Source organism: Sinocyclocheilus grahami, unplaced genomic scaffold (genome assembly GCF_001515645.1).
Source record: "Sinocyclocheilus grahami isolate Dianchi unplaced genomic scaffold, SAMN03320097.WGS_v1.1 scaffold175.1, whole genome shotgun sequence".
Classification (NCBI taxonomy): Eukaryota; Metazoa; Chordata; class Actinopteri; order Cypriniformes; family Cyprinidae; genus Sinocyclocheilus; species Sinocyclocheilus grahami.
Window position 1 is genome coordinate 269193 of NW_015505354.1, and position 22885 is coordinate 292077.

General features: G+C 37.2%; 1 protein-coding gene across 2 annotated transcripts in view; it reads left to right on the top strand.

The window, feature by feature from the left end:
• LOC107593646 (protein Jumonji-like) overlaps window positions 1–21970 on the top strand; it is a 34442-nt gene extending 12472 nt beyond the window's left edge. Inside the window, exons 4-18 of one of the 2 annotated variants that reach the window (XM_016283461.1) lie at window positions 584–750; window positions 5896–6060; window positions 9180–9343; window positions 12316–13306; window positions 14570–15048; window positions 15136–15228; window positions 15328–15446; window positions 16226–16296; window positions 16471–16585; window positions 16668–16773; window positions 17911–18093; window positions 18242–18366; window positions 19014–19191; window positions 19356–19463; window positions 20236–21970. In XM_016283461.1, the coding sequence (XP_016138947.1) occupies window positions 584–750; window positions 5896–6060; window positions 9180–9343; window positions 12316–13306; window positions 14570–15048; window positions 15136–15228; window positions 15328–15446; window positions 16226–16296; window positions 16471–16585; window positions 16668–16773; window positions 17911–18093; window positions 18242–18366; window positions 19014–19191; window positions 19356–19463; window positions 20236–20394 (3223 nt within the window). In that variant the 3' untranslated portion in view covers window positions 20395–21970. The remainder of the gene's footprint in view (window positions 1–583; window positions 751–5895; window positions 6061–9179; window positions 9344–12315; window positions 13307–14569; window positions 15049–15135; window positions 15229–15327; window positions 15447–16225; window positions 16297–16470; window positions 16586–16667; window positions 16774–17910; window positions 18094–18241; window positions 18367–19013; window positions 19192–19355; window positions 19464–20235) is intronic. The other variant, XM_016283462.1, reaches the window with a different exon arrangement.
• Window positions 21971–22885: the final 915 nt, after the last annotated feature.

Consider the following 22885-nt stretch of genomic DNA (forward strand, 5'->3'; position numbering starts at 1 on the left):
TGTTTACCAGCAAAACATCAAATCAGGGAAGTCTTGTTTTTTTTTACTTTGGTGGGGACATCTAAGCATCAAATCACAACATACTGTGCTGTTGGCCAATTAAAAAATGACTTACATAGTCAGACTTTTTGTTGAGCTTTTATATATCAGACCAAAATGCTTCCCTCTGCAGGTCTTCTATACGATTAGATTAACATCTCTTTTCCTACCAAAGGATGTTTCCATATTAGGAAAAAAAGTATTTTTTCCTTATATGGATTCCAAAAATCTGGTTTGTGAACTAGATTTTAGCCTCAATAAAACACTAGCCATCAAATGAAAGATACTAAAAAAATCATCATTTATAATAAAAGTCATCATTTATTCTCATTTTACTCAAAACCCACAAGACTTTCTTCAGTGTAACATAAAAGGGGAAAGGAAAGGAGTCAGTGTAAATGCTTGGAAAAGTTTGACTAGTAAAAGCTTTCAAAATTGCTTGATGAATAAATGAAGGATGGAAAGATGCATAAATAATGACAGAATTTTCATTTCTAGGAGAACGAATCCCTTAATTTCCCTAATTCCCTGTTTCTCATACCAGGCCAAGACTGCGGGCTCAGAGGAAGTTTGCTCAGTCTCATCCCTCTTCTCCCAATGCCACCCCGCTGAAAATGCTGGAGGGCATGCCCCCAAGCCCAGCCAGGCTCAACCATCTCACAAGACGCAAACCCAAAACCGAAGACTTCCTTACCTTCCTCTGCCTAAGAGGTGGGTCTGCTCTCTGTCTGTCTTCATTTTCCCATTCTATCAACTCTTAAAATGTTTACAGGCTCCATAATTCTCCACCTCTGGGCAGCACATTTTCACCTCTCACATGGGAGTCACGGTTATTGCTGGCAAACTTTTGGGTGACTCTCTTGTGTGTGCTGCTGTTATTTATTTTGTGTCTTGGCTGATCTCACAGTGTACATGTTCAATTCCAGTAAACAGGTCAAAGGTGACAATGGCAATGAAAAGCTCCCGAAGATGAGGAATTTCTTCTTATTCATTGGAGTTATACTATTCAAGTTTATGAGGAGAATTAATTGGAAATTAATTTGAGATCCTGCTCTATACATGCAGGTTGCTTTTGTTTTCTTTTTAAATATAAAATTCCATTGACTGGACAAACATATCTGTGGTGTGTTGATCCAAAACATCTTTTAAGCAAGCAGAATATTTCAAGTCAGTTCGATTTAGTTGGGTTGCATATGTTGTAAATATTATGAGAGAGAGAGGGCATCAGTGAATATATTTACATGTACAACAAAACGTTAATAAATGTGATAACTGACATAAAAAATGTAAGTTTTAAAATGTTAAAATGTAAAAATTAAATGTAAAATATTAATGTTTTACTAGTGTTGTTATTGTTAACTAAAATTAAAACTGTTAAAAATTAATTAATTAAAATAAAGCTAAAATAAAATTATACAAATAAAAAAAATATGAGATGAAAATTAAATAAAATGAACAAAAAAAACTTTAATGAAAATTAGAAATGATGCCTTGGCAACTAACTGAAGTAAAATAATTTTGAAGTACTAAAATTACTAAAATTAAAACGGAAATAAAAATAGAAATATAATATGAATGAAAATATAACTGTAAATATAAAAATAAAAGCTAATTCTTAAATATTAATGAACACTATAATAATATATAAATAATACTAAAGTAACATTGGTTGTGAAATTAAAGCATAAACGGATAAACTCACATGACGTGCACATAATAAGTCACCAGAACTTTGAACAATTAAAACGTTTACATATACCAGATAAAAGAATTAAGCTTAATTGGTGAAAATTTGTGCATGTAAAAACAGTGCTAACATCACCAAAGTCTGGATTGGTGGCGGCTATACATTCTGCTGCAGTCCTTCATCATATTTTTCTTCTCCACTTTTCTGGCAGAACAAACATAGAGGACACAAATTGAGTTAACGTCATACTTTCTCTTATTCTCTCTCCCTTCCCACTCACTCACATTTCCCACGTTACTTTGAAATGGTTAACTTTCTCCCTCTCTCTTCTTTCTCACACACGGCTGTGTAAAGACAGGGAACAGACTGATTGGATTTGCCATGGACCCTTGGCTGAGGGCAAAGTGGGTTAATGGATTTTCAAACATAAATAATGTAAATGAGAACATCTTATCCCAGTCTCCATTCCTTCCCTTCATCATATCAAACCTCTTTTCGTTATTGGGTTAGAACTGAAAGTGAACGTAAATGAGAGAGTGGCATTATGGATCAGTTTATGGATTTTTAAAATATAACCTGAGCTTGTAGTGTCACACAAGTCAAGGCTGATTTAATAGATGCCATAAGCCAAAACTCAGATGCACTGGCGGCTGGTGCTTCTCATGAGCGAGGAAGCACAGATGTCACTTATAAGTGTAAAATCGTTTATGTATTTATTTTTTGTTGTCTCCTCCTAAAAGCTGCTTAATTAAACCTCACTAAAATTACTTAAAGGGGTCATCGGATGCTCATTTTGCACAAGTTGATATGATTCTTTAGGGTCTTAATTAAAAGTCTATAACATACTTTGGTTAAAATTTCTCAATGTTAGTGTAAAAAACAAATTTTTAAACCTGTCAAAATCAGCTCTGTTTTTATCAAGCCATTATAGTCCATGTTGCTTTAAATGTTAATGAGCTCTGCTGGCCCCACCCCTCTCTTCCGAGCTGCTCTCAGAGAGACTGTTTACTTTAGCCGCATTCATGGTGAAACTTGCTAATTAACGCATTATTAGGAAAGGTGATTTGCAAAGATTCATAAAAAAAACTTATACTCACTTCTGTAGATGAGGCTGGATCACGAATGATTTGAGTGAACATAGATGCATTTAGGCTGATCGGGAGTGGCGCATTCACTTCAAAGCGAAAGTAACGTTAATCCTCTGCGTTTTCAGCAGCTCAGATGTCGGGAGTAAATGACGATTGCTATATTCATTATTACATCCAACAATAAAGCATCTCAATCGCTTAATCGGAGACATCTTGTCTTCCGCTGCACCAGAGTCAACACAATGGCGGACTGATGACAGCTCACTCAGGGTGGGTAGGACACCAGTCCAGTCTGTGCTGAAACACTACTGTCAATCAACTATCGTGGGAGGGGCCTTTACAGAACTACGTCATTCTGACAGGAATCTCGTAACAGCCTGGTTTGAGAAAGGGGATTTTAAAATAGGGATTTAAAAAAAAAACACTGGATGGATTTTTATAATTATAGGATGGATGTGTACACACACTTCCAACATACATTTATGTTCAAACAACTTGAAAAGTGAATTTTGCATCCGATGACCCCTTTAATGAAAAATAATTACAAATTGTCTTTTTGTAGTTTATTTTACTATTGTTTATTTACACTAGCATTCAAAAGTTTGGGGCCAACTGTGTTAAAGTGACAGTAAACACAGTTATAATGTTACAAACGGTTTCTATTTCAAATAAATGCTGTTCTTTTGAACTTTATTTTCATCAAAGAATCCTGAAAAAGATGTATCCTGTTTTCCGCAAAATTATTAAGCGGCACAACTTTTTAAACATAAAATAATAAGAAAAGTTTCTTGATCACCAAATTAGCATATTAGAGTGATTTCTGAAGGATCATGTGACACTGAAGACTGGAGAATAAAATATTTTACAATAGGAAATAATTATTTTAAATTGTAATCAAATATAAAATATTACTGTTATTACTATATTTTTATCAAATAAATGCAGCTTTGGTGAGCATAAAAGATTTATTTCACAAACCTTAAAAAAAAAATCTTAACAACCCCAAAATTTTGAATGGTAGTAATAATTATATATACTTATACTATTGTATATATTATACATGTGATTTGGGTGCCATCATTCAATATTCAATAATGCATATATTTTAGTTCTGCTGTTTTAGCCTGTCTCTCTTTTTTATCTCCTTCTCTTTCTCTCTCACTCTCATTCTCCATCAGCCCATAAGGGACAGATGTAAAAACAGATTCAGATTCATGCACAAAACCCCTCAAGCAAAGGCATGCTTTGCTTCGAGGAAGAATTCAAAATCAGAGGACGTCATGAGTCGTGACTCTTTCCAAAAATAATAGGATACTTGGATTAAACACAGACCTATTCCCTGCAGATAGTGAAATTATGCATATCATGTTAATGAATGAAAGTGAGAGTTGAATACTTTATCACAGCAAATGATCGGCTGTATTACTGCAGAGTAGTAATTGTGAGATGAAAATCACATTCATTAATATTCGCTCTGAAATGGCTCTGCAAAACCTCTGGCATTATCAGAAAGGAATCGAAGAATCATTCAGTTGCCTCTTGTGATGTGAACAATAGCCAATAGCTCAAAGCCCCCAGGAGCCCTTATTAAAGCCCTCGATGATAGAGGACTGGCCTAAAGAGCCTTCCTGTGTAATCTAGGGGGCCCAGAGATCCTTTCTTTTACCATTCAGCTGGGCTCTCATTTCACCTGGAGATTAGAGCTTGCTGTCCATAACCAGTTGCTAATAGGGTTTCACATGGTTCATTTCTATTGATCTCAAATAATGGCAGATATGACCCAGGTTGCAATATAAATGTAACACTCTATTGGTTATTGTGGTTGGAGAAGTGGATTGATTCAAAAGCAGTCGGGCCACTTCTCCTCTGTATTTCTCTCTCAGTAGTCTGTCCCGTTCCCCACCCCCTCCTCAGGCGCACATATACACTCTCTCACGCATGCACACACAATCACATGCTACAGCACACGCGAGTACCACGGACCCAGTGACTCGGGTGCAGATAAATGCCAATTGAGGGAATGTGGAATAAAGCTTGTGAACAGGCTCTCCATTGTGAGCACTGAACCTTTCAGTGAGGATCAGTAGCACATGAGATGAGTGCTGGACTTGGACCACTCTGCTGTCACATTTAACGGCTTTCCCTCACAGTGCTGGGACAGTGAAGTTAAACAGGATATGGAGCTTTGCACAGTATACAAATGCTCACACCAGAGTTTTAGGAAGTTATCTTCTAGTTATAATGCTCTCGGAGAGAATGACTGTGCAAAACACAGAACACAGAAACATCTTAAATCTGATGTTCAGACATATATGACTGTTTATTTTGCAGAACACAAGATATTTTGAAAAAATATTTTTTCCTATACAGTGAAAGTCAGTGGGGTCCAGTGTTGTTTTGTAAAATAGAAACTGAAGTCAATCATTGTAAATTGTTTTAATTAAGTGTACAATACCCTTTAAAGGTTCAGAGTCTGTAAGATATTTTCATTTTTTATAAGATGTGCTCACCAAGGCTGTATTTATTTGATCAAAAGTACAGTAAAACAGAAATTTTCTATTTGAATATATTTTAAAATGAAATGTATTCCTATGATGGTAAAGCTGAGTTTTCAGCAGCCATTTTTTCATGATTCCTTGATGAATTGATAGAATAGAATATAAATCTTTTGTATACATTATAAATGTATTCACTGTCACTTCTGATTAATTTAATGCGCCCTGACCTTATATATTATTATATTATATTATATTATATTATTAATCTTACTGACCTCATACTTGGAATGTATGAATGGTGGTGTAGTGCCAAAAAAAAAAATCTTCACAAAATCTTCTTTTATGTTCCACAGAAGTAAGTCATAAAGGTTTAAGTAAATGATGACAGAATTTTCATTTTTGGTGATCTCTTTAAGGGTGTTCAGGTTTCTTACAAAGCAAGATATGTGAAGACTGAAACTGTTCATCTCAGCTGGTAGTCATTACTACTGTTCTGTTCTCTATTTCTAACTCGTACAGTGTGTCTCTCTGCATGATTTCTCCTCTCCTCATTTTGTCTTTACCCTCTTTCTCATTGGTTCAGGCTCTGCTGCGTTGCCCAGCAACATGACATACTTCGGTAGTGCTAAAGATGATGAAGATGTGGATGAGGAAGAGGAAGAAGACAGTGCTAGCAATGTCACTGCTTCCTGCCAGTCCACTCCACGGAAGAGCAAAGGACCCAACAAATGCATCGCCAACGGTCATGGTACGTACACTCCTCAAACACACTGAATAACCACAAACACATACACTTATTCTCATAAACTTTATCTTGCTTTGCGTTTTATAATCCTTTTGACTTAAAATAGAGATTTACAATCCATTTTACTGTGTAGCCTGTGTAGTGTTCAGTTTATTATTACACTGCCAGTAGCAGACAGGCTGGACATTTGCTTCCATTTAGGGACCCCAATGAGGTGTGTTATGGTTCTGCTTCGGTAGTGCTAAAGATGATGAAGATGTAGATGAGGAAGAGGATGAGGAAGAGGAAGAAGACAGTGCTAGCAATGCCACTGCTTCCTGCCAGTCCACTCCACGGAAGAGCAAAGGACCCAACAAATGCATCGCCAACGGTCATGGTACGTACACTCCTCAAACACACTGAATAACCACAAACACATACACTTATTCTCATAAACTTTATCTTGCTTTGCGTTTTATAATCCTTTTGACTTAAAATAGAGATTTACAATCCATTTTACTGTGTAGCCTGTGTAGTGTTCAGTTTATTATTACACTGCCAGTAGCAGACAGGCTGGACATTTGCTTCCATTTAGGGACCCCAATGAGGTGTGTTATGGTTCTGCCTCTTTCCACACCATACAGTTAATGAGCCGTGGCTATATACAGCCCTCACTGTCAGATTGACTACATTTGCTCTATACCATCCATATAATACAGGGTGCTCAATGTCTGAGTATGCACACATGCAAAAAAGCAAAGTTGATCAAAAGTGACAGTAAAGAAATGTTTAATATTACAAAAGATTTACACTTCAAATAATTGCTGTTCTTTTGAACTTTCTTTTCATCAAAGTATCCTAAATTTTTTTATTGCAGTTTCTACAAAAATCTTAAGCAGCACAACTGTTTTCAACATTGATAATAATAATGGTTCTTGATCATCAGCATAATTAATCAGAGTATTAGAGTGATCATGTGACTGAAGACTGGAGTAATTGCTGCTGAAAATTCAGTTTTGCAATTACAGGAATAAATTACAATTTAAATTATATTAAAATGGAAAACATATTTTAATTTATAATGATATTTCACAGTTTTTACTGGATTTTTTTGATCAAATAAATGGGGCCTTGCTGAGTGTAAGAGTCTTCTTTAAAAAAAAAAACATTGAAAATATCGTATTGACATTTAAACATTTAAATGTTAGTGTATATTTATTTATAAATGTATATGTTCAAATAAATATTTCATATAAGTGTTAAAATATCAATTGTTTCATATACTATATATACATAATTTCATGACTATTTATGCTATATTTATGTGTACTGATAATTATTTTCACATTCATTTTCATATCCCTGCTTATTATTAAAGGGATAGTTCACCCAAAAATGAAAATTTGATGTTTATCTGCTTACCCCCAGGGCATCCAAGATGTAGGTGACTTTGTTTACGTAAACTACGCTAGAGCGCATACACACCTCACAATTCGACGCAGGATTTTCAGAAAGATTGAAACTAAAATAGTCTACAATCCACCACGCCTATTCAAATGGAGCGTTGTGATGAGGGGGGTCAAAACAGGACAGAAAATAGCCTATTCTAAATTATAATGTTTTTTGATGTAAAAGTCTTGATAACATTATAAGTGGACCTCGGAGAAAAGTCATTCATGACCCCTTTAATGATGCCATTGGTCACTGTGCTTGTTTCCTCTTTCTCTTTAGATTTGCGCCCTATTTATTGCTAACAGATCAAAACAGGCCAAGCTAAATTTAGCCCTTTAGTCACTCTGTCTCCGTCATTTCAGTTCTTGCCCCATTTCTTTCTGTCTCTGGGTTTGTAACCGGACCCTAATGCCCACTCAGCAAAATCTGCAGTGTAATCTGCACCCGAGTAACCCAATACTGCTCCACATACTCGACACATGTTTGAGGGGCTCCGGACAAACTACAACCATACACCCATCACCTCACTGGGGTTTCGAGGTCAGATTGGACCTCTAGGATAAACACAGTGTTTGTGTCTAAAACTGGGAATGGCTTTCAGGGTTTTTAAATGTATATTATTCGTCTCAAATGTGCCCCATGCTTATGAGATACTTGAACACTGACCAAGAGTTTTTAGTGGAAATTCTCCTGCTCTAAATTCAGTCTCTGCGCGGTGTGTTGTGTCTGCATGTGGAATATCGTGCTGAAAGGAAACTGTGTGCTACCTAATGAAGATGGGAGTCATGCTGAGCATCCATAGTTTATAACGAAACCAGAGCCAGTTCTCCTTACATATTGTACGAGACCACACGCTGAATATGACACTTTTATGTGCGCCATTGGCCGAGCTCCAAACTGTTTGAATGATAAGTTGGTCCCTCTAGAAGCTTTCATTTACTAAAGTGACCCAAAGAGCATTTCAATGCTTGTTTAGTGTTTTATTGCTAACATTGTTCAGTTCAACATCTATTTAGCTAATAGAGGCTTCTTTTGTCCATGTGCAATGTGGGTGGCTCTCAGGAAGAATGAAGATCTGTTATAGTAGATTTTCATGCAATATTATGTTGTTCTTACAGTCGAAAGCAAGAGAATCATCTTTAGCTGTTTCTAAAAAGTGAGCACTTTTAGTGGCATTCAGTCATTTGTGTTACTGCGTTTTGGTGATTTATTGATGTTCGTCTAAGACCTGTAAGCAGCTTTGCTGTTACAATATTTGTGCTTTAAAATCCCATAAATTCTGGTGTGTTAGACAAGGCCTCTATGCAGACTCTGTTAGCTGCTTGGCAGTCTTCTTTTATAAGAGCAATTTACAAGTCAAGTGCACAGAAAGTGGAAAGCAGAGCAGTCAGGTACAGCAGGACCATTCAGCAGAAAGACTCAAACCTGGGTCTTTTTCCACTAAAGTACTAAATCATCTGGTTTAGGTCACCTAGGAGGGAAACCATCTGGTTAAGTCAGTCAATTTAGTGCCTATAACCATCAGGCATTGTGCACCCTTGTGCATTGTAATACAGACAAAAAAAAAACATTAAAATAAAGACATAAATACATTTTCTTTTGCTTTTAGAAATTAAATATGCCGATATTCAACTAAATTTGCTAAAAGACTTCTTAACATTATATCTGTTGTATGCTCTCTCCTCTACCAGTATTTAATGGACAGACACGAACTGCTGAGGAAAGCAAGAGCAGTTTAAGGGCCAGAGGGAGAGACGGGGTCCATGGGAAGGAGAAGAACACTGTAGCATCAGCTAGGACCTCCACTACACACAATCGAAGACCCACCAGGGCTGTACAAGAACAAAAACAACAGGTATGACTGGATTTCTTTCCTATGACCTTGCCTTAATTTTCTTGTGATCTCAACATAAAAATAATAGTTTTCTCCCAATCTTGAGCTAATTTTTACAAGAGAAAAAGAAGTATTGCTCATAATTCCTCTGGTCAACTGCAAAGCATTTATTATCAACTAATTTAATATCAAAGCATTTCATCAACATCTGTCAAACATTATTCGGACATCCCAGTCCCTCGAGCTGCCTAGAAGCGAAATTGACCACATGTTTGCATCACTATAGTATTTACAACAATAAAGTTGTAGCTTCCTACCCAAGTGTATGACACTGATGTGGAAGTTTTTCCAGTTTTCCAATGCGGTGTCATTTGCCTCTGTATTACTGTTTGCTAATTCAGTCAGTACAGTACAGTACAGTACAGTGGGATAATAGAGACTAAGTAGGACCCATTTGTGTCCATCAAAATTTCCTCCCTTTTCTGCCAGAGCGTCCTATGGGCTCGCAGAGCAGCATATGGTTAGCTTTACCCTATCCCTACTATCCTGCAGCAGGCCTATAGCAACACATGATGTCATCTCTCCTCCCCTCTCTCTCCACACACAGTCAAATCCAGTGGAGTGTGCAAGTACCACATACTGTGTCCAGTTTTTTGTAAACATGAGCTGTCTCCATGTGGTGGATCATTTGTAGATCTGTTGAAGTTTCTGTCAAGAACTTTGGTTTTTGAGTCAAATGAATCGTCTCCCATCCCCCATCGCATGCAAATGGAACAATCACAGTACATGCCCCAGGTCACGTGCAAGAGCTCCCTAAAAAAAAGAAGGAACGGCTCCACTGAGCCCCCTAGTGGAAGAATATGGTCACTTTGAGAGTGAATAATTGGAGGTTGCTGTTATGCAATCAGTTTGAGGAAGTTGTGTTTGCTTCTTCTTGACAACAACACTCTCAGTCCTTGCCTTTAAATCACACGTCATCCATAAAAGTAGAGCAAACACCAAACTCATGTTGTAGCACTGCAGAACCACAGTGCAGCAGGATCATAGTTTTTCATTCCTGAGCAGTGCGTGTACTGATAAAATTGAATGAATTGAGTTTTTTTTTAAATAGCTTTAGATAAAAATTGAGTGATTTAAGTTGCTTTAGATAAAAGTGTATAGTATATACTAGGGGTTGAACGACTTCTGATTTTTTAAAGTCGACTTTTATGTGATGATAGTCGAGTCGAAGTCGACTAGTCGCTGATGACGTCATTAATGAACAAATACATCTGGAGCTGTGAACACCGGGCGGCGTGATTTTGCCAAGTAAGACATGTTCCTGGATCAACATTACTGTCCAAAAATACAGACTTAACCCAATCCCTACCCCTAAAACTAACCTTACCCATAATTTATTCCTAAAATCAGAGGGAAGATAGCTGATTAACAAGGGTGTAGAAGCACCTAATCCTGATTGTAAACCTAAAACAGATATTTCCTGAAAAGTTATCCCTCAATTCTGATTGGTTGATTGGAATGATGTTCCTGGATCAACAAGGATGTTGATACTGTTTGAACATGTTGTACTTGGTCAAATCACGCTCACCGATAAACACTACCAGCTATGGCATATGACACAACGCTGCCCACGTGGCTATTGCTCCTATAACAGCTCATTTTTAATAGTTCTTTTGTCTTTGAGTCGTTATGTTTCTCACATATTTCTGCTCATTCTAAATCAGATACAGATAAATTAGCACAGTAAAGATTACATTCAATGCATTCGTGAGAGCGATTGTGTGTGTGGATTCATTCTACGTGGCAGCGTCTCTCTACTAGTAGTGAAGCTGTGGGATTTAGTTCTTAAGAAATATATGCTTGAACTTTTCAGTTTCAAAGCTATTTTATTAAGAAATCACAGAACAGTGTTGACAATACATTTCCGCGCTGAATGATTCTGTGTGCGTGATGTGCGCTACTGTCTGTAGCCTATGTGTGTGCTTTACAGTGCAGCAGCGCGTTAGATTAGAACGGCGATTAATTCACCTGTTCAATAAGCTGTTTAAAACCTGCATTCTCCCATTCAATTTCGAGCATCCAGTAATATAATCTCACATGTCTTGTGGAGCGCTTTCAGAGTATGCATTTATTTTTCATTTGAACTGTTTGGAAACGGAACGTAAATGTAGAAGTCCTTCAAAGATTTCTTATCCCGTTGCACCCTCTATAGGTCCAGTGACTAGTCGACGTCAAGCTTAAAGCGTCATGGCAGAGCATTGAAGTCGATTAGTCGGTGCAGCCCCTAGTATATACATAATGACGTTTTTAATTCAGAATTAAAATTAAACTTGGTATATTTTAATTCATAAATAGAAGAAAAGCATTATTACACATTTTTTTGAAAAGAAAAATTGGACTTTTCCATACTCTTTTAACTAAATAATTGATATTAAAATAATAAAGAATTTAAGATTGCAATAAACATTTTAATAAAACTGCTCACTGTTTTTTGTTCATATTAATTTGTTATTAACATTTATATTCATTTAAAAAAAACATTTGTCTACAAAATCAAACTCGTGGTTCAATCAACATAAAACGGGAAATTATGCCATAGAGAGGATCCTTGAAGACTCTATGTCAAGGTCAGTAAGTCTCTTTAAATATCAGATAAATTGACGAGGCAAATTTAGTTCAGGTTGTAAAAATTGGTGACCTTCTCCAAAACTGTAATGATATTTATGAATTATTAATTGATTCAAATGTATAAAAATAATTAAAAACTTCACAGTCAGTAAGCTTTTCTTGAAAATGGAATAACGTTTTTTTTAACCATATGAAACCAACATACAAATAATACTAGATGAATACTCAGAACTTGTTACATGTGTTTTAAACTAGATAAAAAAAATAGAAGTGACACAGCACCTTGTATGTTGTGTTTACTGTATAATCAGTTTTCTAGAGTGTAAATAAATGAAAAAACAAAACAAATTTTTGTAATCCTTCAGGCCTCCAAAATGAATGGAACATCGGGAGCATCTGCTGTCAGTTCTAGGAAGACGAGAGAACTCCGCACTCCCCCGACCAAAGCTGTGAAATACCCCAAGGGCCACGTGACTTACACCAAAGCCAGACTGCTCAAAGAGGCCAAGCTCAGCCTGAGCACACATACACGCCACACCCACACACACCCTCAGCACTCCAACTCAGGAAAAGCCCAAACCAGCCATGCCAAGATGCAAAAACAGGTGCTATCACCAGCAACCGCTGGGAGGCTGTGTGGGAAGGACACTTTCCCACCCAGACGAAACGGACTGAGACAGTCAAAGAGGCAGTTGGAGTTAGCCGGGGTTAGTCTGACCGGAGCAGAGGTCGAGGCTAAGAGGGTCAAAGTACAAGTGGTTCCCTTGGAGACGCGGAGTAGGAAAGCAGCTCAGGAGACGCCGGTGAGACCGCAAGTGGCAGGATCGCAACGGCCCAAACGGGCCTCGGCGGGGAAGCTCATGTTCACCAATCAGATGCACTGTAAAGCCACCGTTCTGGCCAAGAACAGCCCCACTACCTCAACACAAGACATTTTAAAACCAGCCAACTCCCCCAAAATATCAGAGACCCCCAAAACAAGCAATTCACTAAAACAAGGCAATCATTCTAAAACAACTGAGCCCCTCAACCAAGCTGAGCCTAAAGAGCGAGGCCGGCGCAGCGCGGAAGTCACAGAGGTTCCTGTTTTCTATCCCAGCACACGCGAGCTCCACGACCCAATGACTTATATGGAGTTTATGCGGGGGGAAGCGGAGGCGTATGGGTTATACCGGGTTGTTCCACCGGCGGATTGGCGTCCCGAGTGTAAGCTTAAAGAGGAGATGCGCTTCGTCTCGTACGTGCAGCATGTGCACAAGCTGGGCAGACGCTGGGGCCCAAATGTACAGCGACTGGCCTGCATCAGGAGACACCTGCGGACACAAGGCATTAATATGGAAGAGCCTCCACTTATAGGTAAGAAGTGCTGGACAGGAAAACAATGTTTTGAAAACAGTGCTGGGAGTAAATAAAAGTAGCAACGCTACTAACGACAGCTACTTTTTTAGTGGTTTGACAGAAGCTTCTATTTTAAAATTTGTGTTTTTGTCATTTGTAGCATGGGTAAGTCTGATTCATTATTGTGAATCCATTCATCTTTATCAGATGTAACATTTGAAAGTATGATCAGTTGACATAAATCAGTTTGTCATAAGCGTTCCTCTTTCTCTTATGCTGCATTTGAAATTATGATTCATTCTAGTGAATCAGTTTGTTATAAATGCATCTCTCTCTCTCATATGTAGCATTTGAAAGTGTTATTCCTTATAGTGAATCAGTTTGTCATAAACGCTCCTCTCTCTTTCATATGTAGCATTGGAAAGTCTGATTCATTCCATTCAAATCAGTTCATTTGGATCATTTTATAGCAAAATATTTAATTAATTGCTCCTGTTCATCACTATTTTTTTATTTTAATTTGGTTGTATTTTATTTTTTACTTGTATTGTGTATGAATTTATCTGTTTAGGTTTTGTCAGAAAAATATTGTTTAAATATAATATCATCAAATTAATTATAAAAATATTTCCCTTGTTATGAAACTACTTTGTTACTAGCTTGACTGCAGAGGAACTGCTTCAGATTATGAAGCAGAAGCTACAGTTTCAAAGGAGCTTTCCTTTTAATGGTCATAGGTCCAACATATTTTTATATTCATACCCATAACATCAAATTCTCGGTTAAATCTAGGCTACGTTGTCTTTAGTTGAAGTAAATTACATTAATGTCTTAGCTCAGACAATAAGTGATGTTTTTGTACTGTATTAATATTCAGATAAATATTCTATCTTCACTTGTAGGCTGTGCAGCTATATTTTAAGTGCATATCTATTGGTCATTCAGTCACTGACCTGTTCAGTTTGGACAGATTAGCGAGCTCCTGATAGCAAAGGCAGCTTCCTTTGACGAGATTACACAGTGCATCTCTAGAGCCAAGACAGATAGACGGCTCAGTCTGGTCTCTTGTTGACTGAATGAAGAAAATCATCTAGGCGTTGCCAGATAGAACCACTGCCTCCTTGCCAACCTCAAATCCTTCTTTAGTTTCAATGTGCCACTCAAAGCCTGTGACTAATGGGGTATGTGCGCATACATTTAGAGATGAGTGAAGTGAAATTAAAGAAACAGCCATTTGCAGCAACGCAGTGATTTATTTGTATCCTTTTTGCATCCTATTAGGCGGCTGTGAGCTGGACCTGGCCAGATTCTTCCAGATCCTAAATGAAATGGGGGGAATGCAGCAGGTGACAGACCTGAAGTCGTGGGGCCGTCTCGCCGATGTGCTGGGCATCCCGCGCTCGGCTCAAGATCGGCTGGCCAAGCTCCAGGAGGCGTACTGCCAATACCTGCTCTCCTACGACTCTCTGTCCCCAGCCCAAAGGGCCCAGCTGGAGAAGGAAGTGCTGGCGGAGAAAGAGGCCCTGGAGAGAAGAAGTGGGCCCCTAGAGAGCCAGGGAGACATATCCCAGCATGCCGCTCTGCTGCTTCCACGCTCCGAGCCCAAAAATGGGCTGGTGAATGGAGCGTTGCACCGAAGCGGAGCACGTGAGCACCTCAGAGAGCTGGACCCCACGGCAAAGACCACCCGGCAGAGAAGACTAGAGAAGAGAGGGGAGGAAGAAGGGGTGATAAATGAACATCACAAGTGCATATACAGGGTATTTTTGCTTTATTTTTTGGAATTATATTTATGAACATTGTCTTTTTTAAGCATCAGTCGTTCATTGTTTGTCCGTCTTTCACAGGGAAAGTCGTTCTCTCTGACGACATTCTACAGGGCAGCCAGGAATACTATGAACATGTGCTTCAGCAAAGAGCCAGACACTGCTGAAGTTGAGGTACATCTTCATGGTGACAAGCTGATTTCATGTTTTTCTATGTGCAGGATAAGTGATGTTTTTAATCGTGTTCACTGTCATGTCTTTTAACTGTTACAGAGGGAGTACTGGAGATTGGTTGCGGAAAAGGAATGCCATGTTGCTGTGCACTGTGGGAGGGTTGATACAAAGACTCATGGGAGTGGATTTCCTGTGGGCAAGTCTGAGCCATTTTCAAAGTAAGGGTTTTAAACATTTTACATTAAAGGGATAGTTCACTCAAAAATGAAAAATTGGATTCTGTCATAATTTACACACCCTCCATTCGTTCCAATCCTGTATGAGTTTCTTTCTTCTGCTGAACACAAAAGAAGATATTTTGAAGATTGTTGGTAACCAAACTGTTGATGGTAGCCATTGACTTCCATCAAAATCCAGTAATTTTAATAGGATACATGATCTGAAATTTTGTGTGAGGATGAAAGATTTCCACACACAGATTTCCCAATGGGTTCAAGTTGGTCATGCAGATTCGCCACGTTGACCAACAAGAAGCTGCTTGCTTTGACAGTGACGTCTGCGTGAGCTTTGCTTCATACATCGCTACACTGTTGACAACAGACAATGGATCTTTTTTGCCTGTGCAATTTATCAAATATGACTGCACTATTGTTAAATTATAAGTGTTTTTAAATATTAACTTTGAAATCTTAGTGTAAAAACATAGGAAATAAGCAGGTACGATTAAATATCCAATATTGGCTGATATTGTACATCCCTAGTAGTTTATGTACAAATTAACCTTTTTATTGACATTTATAAATTTATAAACTCTGTTGAAAATATAATACCAATTAATACTATTACTAAAATGCAAAAATGCTTTATTAGTATATACAACCTTATTGTAAAGTGTTACCTGTAGAAGATAACCAAAATAGGATTTGGTTTTATTTAACCCTGTTTTTGTGCATTAAGTATTGTTAGACTTTTACTTTGATTTCTTTTTGCTCTCAAGGCATGGATGGAATCTTACTGTCCTTTCCAATAACTCAGGATCCATCTTACGTCATCTTGGTGCTGTGCCAGGTAATGTTTTCTGAAAAACAAAACTTTCACGCATACAATAAAACACCTTGATGATCAAGAGTTAAATTAGAATCCCATACTAGATGATTTAGAATGATGTGTATATTTGATCTGCTTTCGAAGCTGATGAATCTGTGCAGCAGTAAGCGTTCATCTGTTTGTGTCTGCATGAAGGAGTGACCATCCCCTGGCTGAACATAGGAATGGTCTTTTCTACCTCATGCTGGTGTCGGGACCAGAACAGCCTTCCGTATATCGATTACCTACACACTGGTGCTGACTGCATTTGGTAAGAGTTTAAAGAGATTGTTAGCTGCGATAAACTGAACCCGATTGGAGTGTTCCCTAATAAATGTATCTCTCATCCTCAGGTACAGTATTCCAGCTGAAGAGAAATCAAAACTTGACAAAGTAGTACACACACTGCTACAGGCTAACGGCACTCCAGGGCTGGAGATGCTAGAGAGGAACATTATGGTGAGTTAGGAACATAAACAGGTTTCTCTTAAAGGGATAGTTCACCCAAAAATTTACCTTTTTGTTATAAGTTACTCACCTCATGCTGTTGTTTTAATCTCTTCTGTGGAAAACACAAGATATTTAGAAAAAAGGTTTTTGTCCATATAATGATGGTAAATAGGACCCAAAACAACAGTGGACTTTTATTGTATGGACAAAAAAAACTAAACTGAGACATTTTTCAAAATATCATCTTTTGTGTTCCACAGAAAGCAGTAAAACTGACCATTTTTGGTGACTGTCCCTATAAGTACACCCTCTTTCTGTAATGTAAGGGAGAATGGGCCTCATTTATCAATCTAACGTAGAAACGAGCGCAGATCTGTGCGCACAAATCAACTTACGACAGCGTTCACGTGTGATTTATGAAACATTCGTATGCCGCCGATCTCATCGTACGAATGATCGCATGTTGATAAATGTGGCGCCAGAAAACAATCGTCATTTGAATATCACGCCCCTAAAACACCCAGGTTTTGAAGCCTCGCCCCAAGAGTTTACGACACGCAGAAACAAAACCCGGCCAAAAAGAGGAAGTAATCTCGCTAAAGAGAAATTGATCTTACTCCAAAAACACCCGTTAACCTTGTAATTGCAAACAATTAGGCTACATTCCCTTTTATACACTTAATTTCTGTTTTTCTCCTTTCACAGAAGCACTGCAGGTGCATGATGCGACGATTGAATCCTCACGGTCTTGTTTATGCTGCTATTCGCGCACATAAATCTAAAGCCCTGTACAAAACAACAACAAAAAAAGACATTCTAATCTTACTGATTAACGATCGACTAATGAGCTTCGTTTGATGGTCAGGAATATAAAAATGAACAAAATGCTGTCAATCTACAATTCTCCACCGTATTTACTATGCTCTGCGCAAGTTCAGGTAACTCAAAAACTTGCGTACACGAGCTGAGACCAGACGTGAGATTTGATCGTAGCCACCGCTCACGTCCATATTGATAAATTCCAAATTTTGCGTTAAAACGACCGTACGCTCAATTTTCTGTCGTACGTTCGTTTCGTAAATGAGGCCCAATGTGTTTTGATGTGATGTTACTTATTTCACGTTTATCTCTTCATCCTCATAACAGATTTCTCCAGAGGTGCTCCGTCGAAAGGGGGTGAAAGTGTACCGGACAGTGCAACAGAGTGGTCAGTTCATGGTATGTTTCCCAGGGACCTTTGTGTCTAAGGTGTGTTGTGGCTACAGTGTCTCAGAGACAGTGCACTTCGCCAACCCCCAGTGGATGAAACTGGGCTACGAGGCAGCTAAGGTGAGAGACTCGATGCAGGGACGGACAAAGCCAGCTGGAACTTGGCTTGGTTCAACTAAAATAGAGCTGTATTTTTGTGAGTGAGGTTTTGCCTATTTCCTGTGGGAGTATGGCGCTTTCACTCTCGTGTGTCGTGTTTGCATTGCAGGACCTTAAACGGCGTCGTATAGAGGAGCCTTTCTCCACCGAGAAACTGCTCTACCAGATCACTACATGTGAGCGGGACAACAAGCAGCTCATGAATGCAGTCTCCAGTCTCATCAAAGATCTCAGGTCTGTCCGAAACACATCCCGAGGCTTGTTTTGACTCGTTTATTGAGCTTCAATGGCCAGAAACTCAGCCAAATTCTAATTTCTTTCTTTGATGACCAGTGTTTTGCCAATTGCATGTTGATTGAGGTTATTTGAAGTGAGGATATTGTGGAGCAGCAGATTCATTATATCATTTACATCTCTGTATTTAGTGTCTTCGGAAAGAGTAACTAAAGCAATTTGTCAAGTAGCCAACAATATTAGTAATATACAAAATAAAAAGATGCATTAGTATAAAAAAATAAAAATAAATCCACCTCCAGAAAAGAATTGATCTATATAAAATTTTAAAACTACTGTAAAAAAACAAACGTTATTAGGGATTCATTGTTATTAAAATTCTGATTTTCATTTTTCCAACACACATTTTTGTTATATATTCTAAAATATGTGATCAGAATAAGCAAAACAGTAAAACTACAAACTAAAATGTATGTACAAGTGCAAGTTTATACAGTTATAATGTGTAGTATGAAAAATTTACAATAATTTTTATTTGATCATTTTTTAGCATTATTAAATTAATACCGTTTTTAAAGATGAATATTTTTTAGATACAGAAAATATTCTGAAATTTTCCGAATCTCATAAACTGTCTGCTTTTTCAGGGATGCAGAGATCAGCCAGCGCAGGGATCTGTTCGAGGCCGGGCTCCGTCTGTCTGCGCGCTACGGCACACACTGCGAGTCTCAAGCAGACAAGAAGAAGCAGCAACGCTTGAGATACACAGAAGACACGGCTGACAGACGCTGCCAAGTGTGTCAGCATCTGTGTTACCTCTCCATGGTAAATTTACAACAATACTCATCACTTTATATCCTACATTTCATTGTAAAACAATAACCATCAGTTGATGTACTTTATACACAGGGATTTCCTCAGGCTAATTGGTCTAGCTATGCTATAATATATTAGCATATGCTGTACTTTCCCTGTCTCTTCTTCAACAGGTTGTTCACGAGAGTGACAACGTGGTTTTCTGTCTGGAATGTGCTCTTCGATACATCCAGAAGCGCAGGTCCCCCCGTGGCCTCAAGATGATGTTTCGTTACACTGAGGTACTTGACTGTCTACAGCAAGTGGATATAAAATACCAGTATATATAATAGTTTGGAATAGCATTAACTGTACACTCTCTACTTTTTTATTTTTAAGTCATGTCTAAAACAAAATCAGAATTTATTTCATTACACACTACCATTCAAAAGTGTGGAGTCGGAAAGATCTTTTGTAACACTTGTGATCTTTTGTCAAATGACAAAAGACAACTTAAAGATCTTTTGTAATAACTTTTGCTTAAAAAATTTTACTAAACCAAGACTTTTTTCTGAATGATGATACATGCTCATTTCATTGATTCTTATATTTCAACTACTTTGCTGTCATCCTAAAAAAAAATCATATTTAAAAAGATGATTAACACTTATGTAATGTAATATTTAGCAAATCTCAAAATGAATATCCATTTTATACATTACTATCAAAATAGTATATAAGTTGAATTTCGGTCAGAATTTTTATATCATTGGATTCCTAGTTTAAAATGATTTGTTGCATTACTATATGTTAAATTTATCAAGTGGCAAGAAAAATAAATAAAATAAAAATGTAAAAGTGTGTTGTTTTACTTTGATTATAATTTTGTTAGTCTGAATTATAATGAATAACGATTTTCTAACTGATCCATTTGTCGTTGCATTGTGTCATGTAGTATTAATTGCAGCATTTTGTTGTATACTGCACAGTACAAATATAATATGAAATTGCTCTTCACTATTAACTTCTCAGTGTAAATATGTAACTTCAAGCATCCCACCCTATTTTGCGCAGGAGCAGATCAACAATCTGGTAAATCGAGTGTGTGGCAGAGCACTGGAGAAGGGTGGAGTGAAGCAGAAAGCCATTGGCCCCAGCAAGACACCAGCAAAACGAAGCCCCAGAAAGGTCCCCCTCTCCAGCTCCGCCTCAAAGAACACCGGCCGCTCCTAACCAGACCAGACCAGATCAGACTGTCAGTGACATTCCTCCAGGTCTCCTTTTATATCAGCTGTTCCTAATACTTGTGTACAAACACTCTTCACTACTCTTTGTACCTAGTGTATAATATCAATACAACAAGCTGTTATATTGCACTTTTGTATTACAGATACGTGTAATTACTGGCTGGTTAGTCCAATATATTGAATGTACGGAGGTTAAATGTTTCATCGCGTTTCACGTCAAATACAAGGGGGCGAATACACAATTGTTTGGGGCATCTGACATAAGGCTATTGGGTCACATCCAACAAGCACGAAACCTTTTGCACTAGTATTGAGATTGGTTTTTAGATGAGTATTTTCAGGTTGTTTTAGCATTAAATACATAGATATAAATATATCCTATACTATTCCTATCATTTGTGTTTAACTGGTGCTGTAGTGACACTTTTCTCCATCACCCTTACGGCCCGTTTGTCTCTTGGGCTCACGTTTATTACGTCTTAAAGCTGTCAAGAATAGGAACGAACATGCGAGATTACAGCCCTCAAGTCAAACTCTACATCTATTGTGGTTACTGGCATTTCGGTTCTCCAGCTACATTGCGGGGCTTGACACTTTTACATAGATCCGACACGTGAAGGAGCTTGTGAGCGTTTCTGACAGCACCGATTAGAGATTCCCACCTGGAGATCTCGAGGCCTTGTGTTGAGTACACTAGGAAGCACATTTTGAGGCCTTTTACTAAACTTTGGAGTACAAACAAGTTTGATGCTGAGGGCAGTTGTACTTGTTTTTAAAGTTACTGTCAATTGTAAATGCACTTTCCCTTTTATCCCACAAACTTTTGTCCCTTTGACTTTATATTTGTAATTGGTTACAAGTGGTTCTTGAAAATACTCCACCTTTTTTTGCCATTAAAAATGAAATCTTAAATATTCTTTCATTTTCATCGAATACTATTGCAAAATACTTCTAACAAAAAAAAACAAATATGTTTATATGCCAGTAAATGTTAAATTGAGCCTTTGAGTTCGGGTCTTTAGGGGTTTGGATGAGAGTCGAGATGAAGAAAAAGCCTTACTTCTACATTGGTTTCTTCATTGATATAAATTAGATGTCAACAGGGTTGCTACAAAAACATACAAAAAAATAAGTGCTGCTTAAATCACTGAGAAGTATGTCATAGTGGTGATCCCTAGTTTTTTAGCTTTACTTTTTTTGTTCGAAAGGAAAGATCTTTTACCCAAAAGTAAACTATTGTGTAGGCCTAGCTACCCATTGCACTGGCTGTATCGAAGTCCTGTAATCAAACATGGTAGTCGCCCCTTTCCAAATGACTCACTTGTATTTAAGGTTTAAAAAAACGGAACAGTGTTTCCAAAATGTGGTTGTATACTTTTTTTATGGCCTTAAAATGTTTTTTTTTTTAACTTTTGTTATGCTTTTCACCCTATTTTATACAGTAATGCTCCTGATCCTTGTACTGTTTATTTATATGCCGTTACTCAGTCCTCCAGTCCAGTGGAGATCTTTTTGGTTACTTTTTTTTTTTTACTTTTCAGGTTTGTATATTTTTCGTTTTAATAAATAAATCACTTGTCAATCCTTCCAAAAATGTACTGTATTTTTTTATGTTATAGACAAGAACTGGTAAAATGGCCAAAATTATAATTCCATATTATTTTGTATTAAACACTATAAAAACAAAATAAAATTAATAATTTTACATGCTAGATGTGAATGTAGGCATCACAACATCATCATGCACCATATGAAAAATGTCTATTCAAAAGACTACATTTAACAGAGTTTTAAAGATGAACCGGTATCTGCTGATAACAGATGTAAAATATAACTGTTCATTGTTAATTCATGTTAGCACAGGTACATTAATATTACCAGCTGTTGATTTTAATGTGTTCGTATATATTATGATTTTTTGGTCAATGTTAACTAATGTTAGCAAATGAAACTTTATTGTTAGTGTTATATATTTTAAACGCTTTACTTTTCAGGTTTGTATATTTTTCGTTTTAATAAATAAATCACTTGTCAATCCTTCCAAAAATGTACTGTATTTTTTTATGTTATAGACAAGAACTGGTAAAATGGCCAAAATTATAATTCCATATTATTTTGTATTAAACACTATAAAAACAAAATAAAATTAATAATTTTACATGCTAGATGTGAATGTAGGCATCACAACATCATCATGCACCATATGAAAAATGTCTATTCAAAAGACTACATTTAACAGAGTTTTAAAGATGAACCGGTATCTGCTGATAACAGATGTAAAATATAACTGTTCATTGTTAATTCATGTTAGCACAGGTACATTAATATTACCAGCTGTTGATTTTAATGTGTTCGTATATATTATGATTTTTTGGTCAATGTTAACTAATGTTAGCAAATGAAACTTTATTGTTAGTGTTATATATTTTAAACGCTTTTTGATTTCAGTATTTTTTTTAAACCAATTAATACTTTTA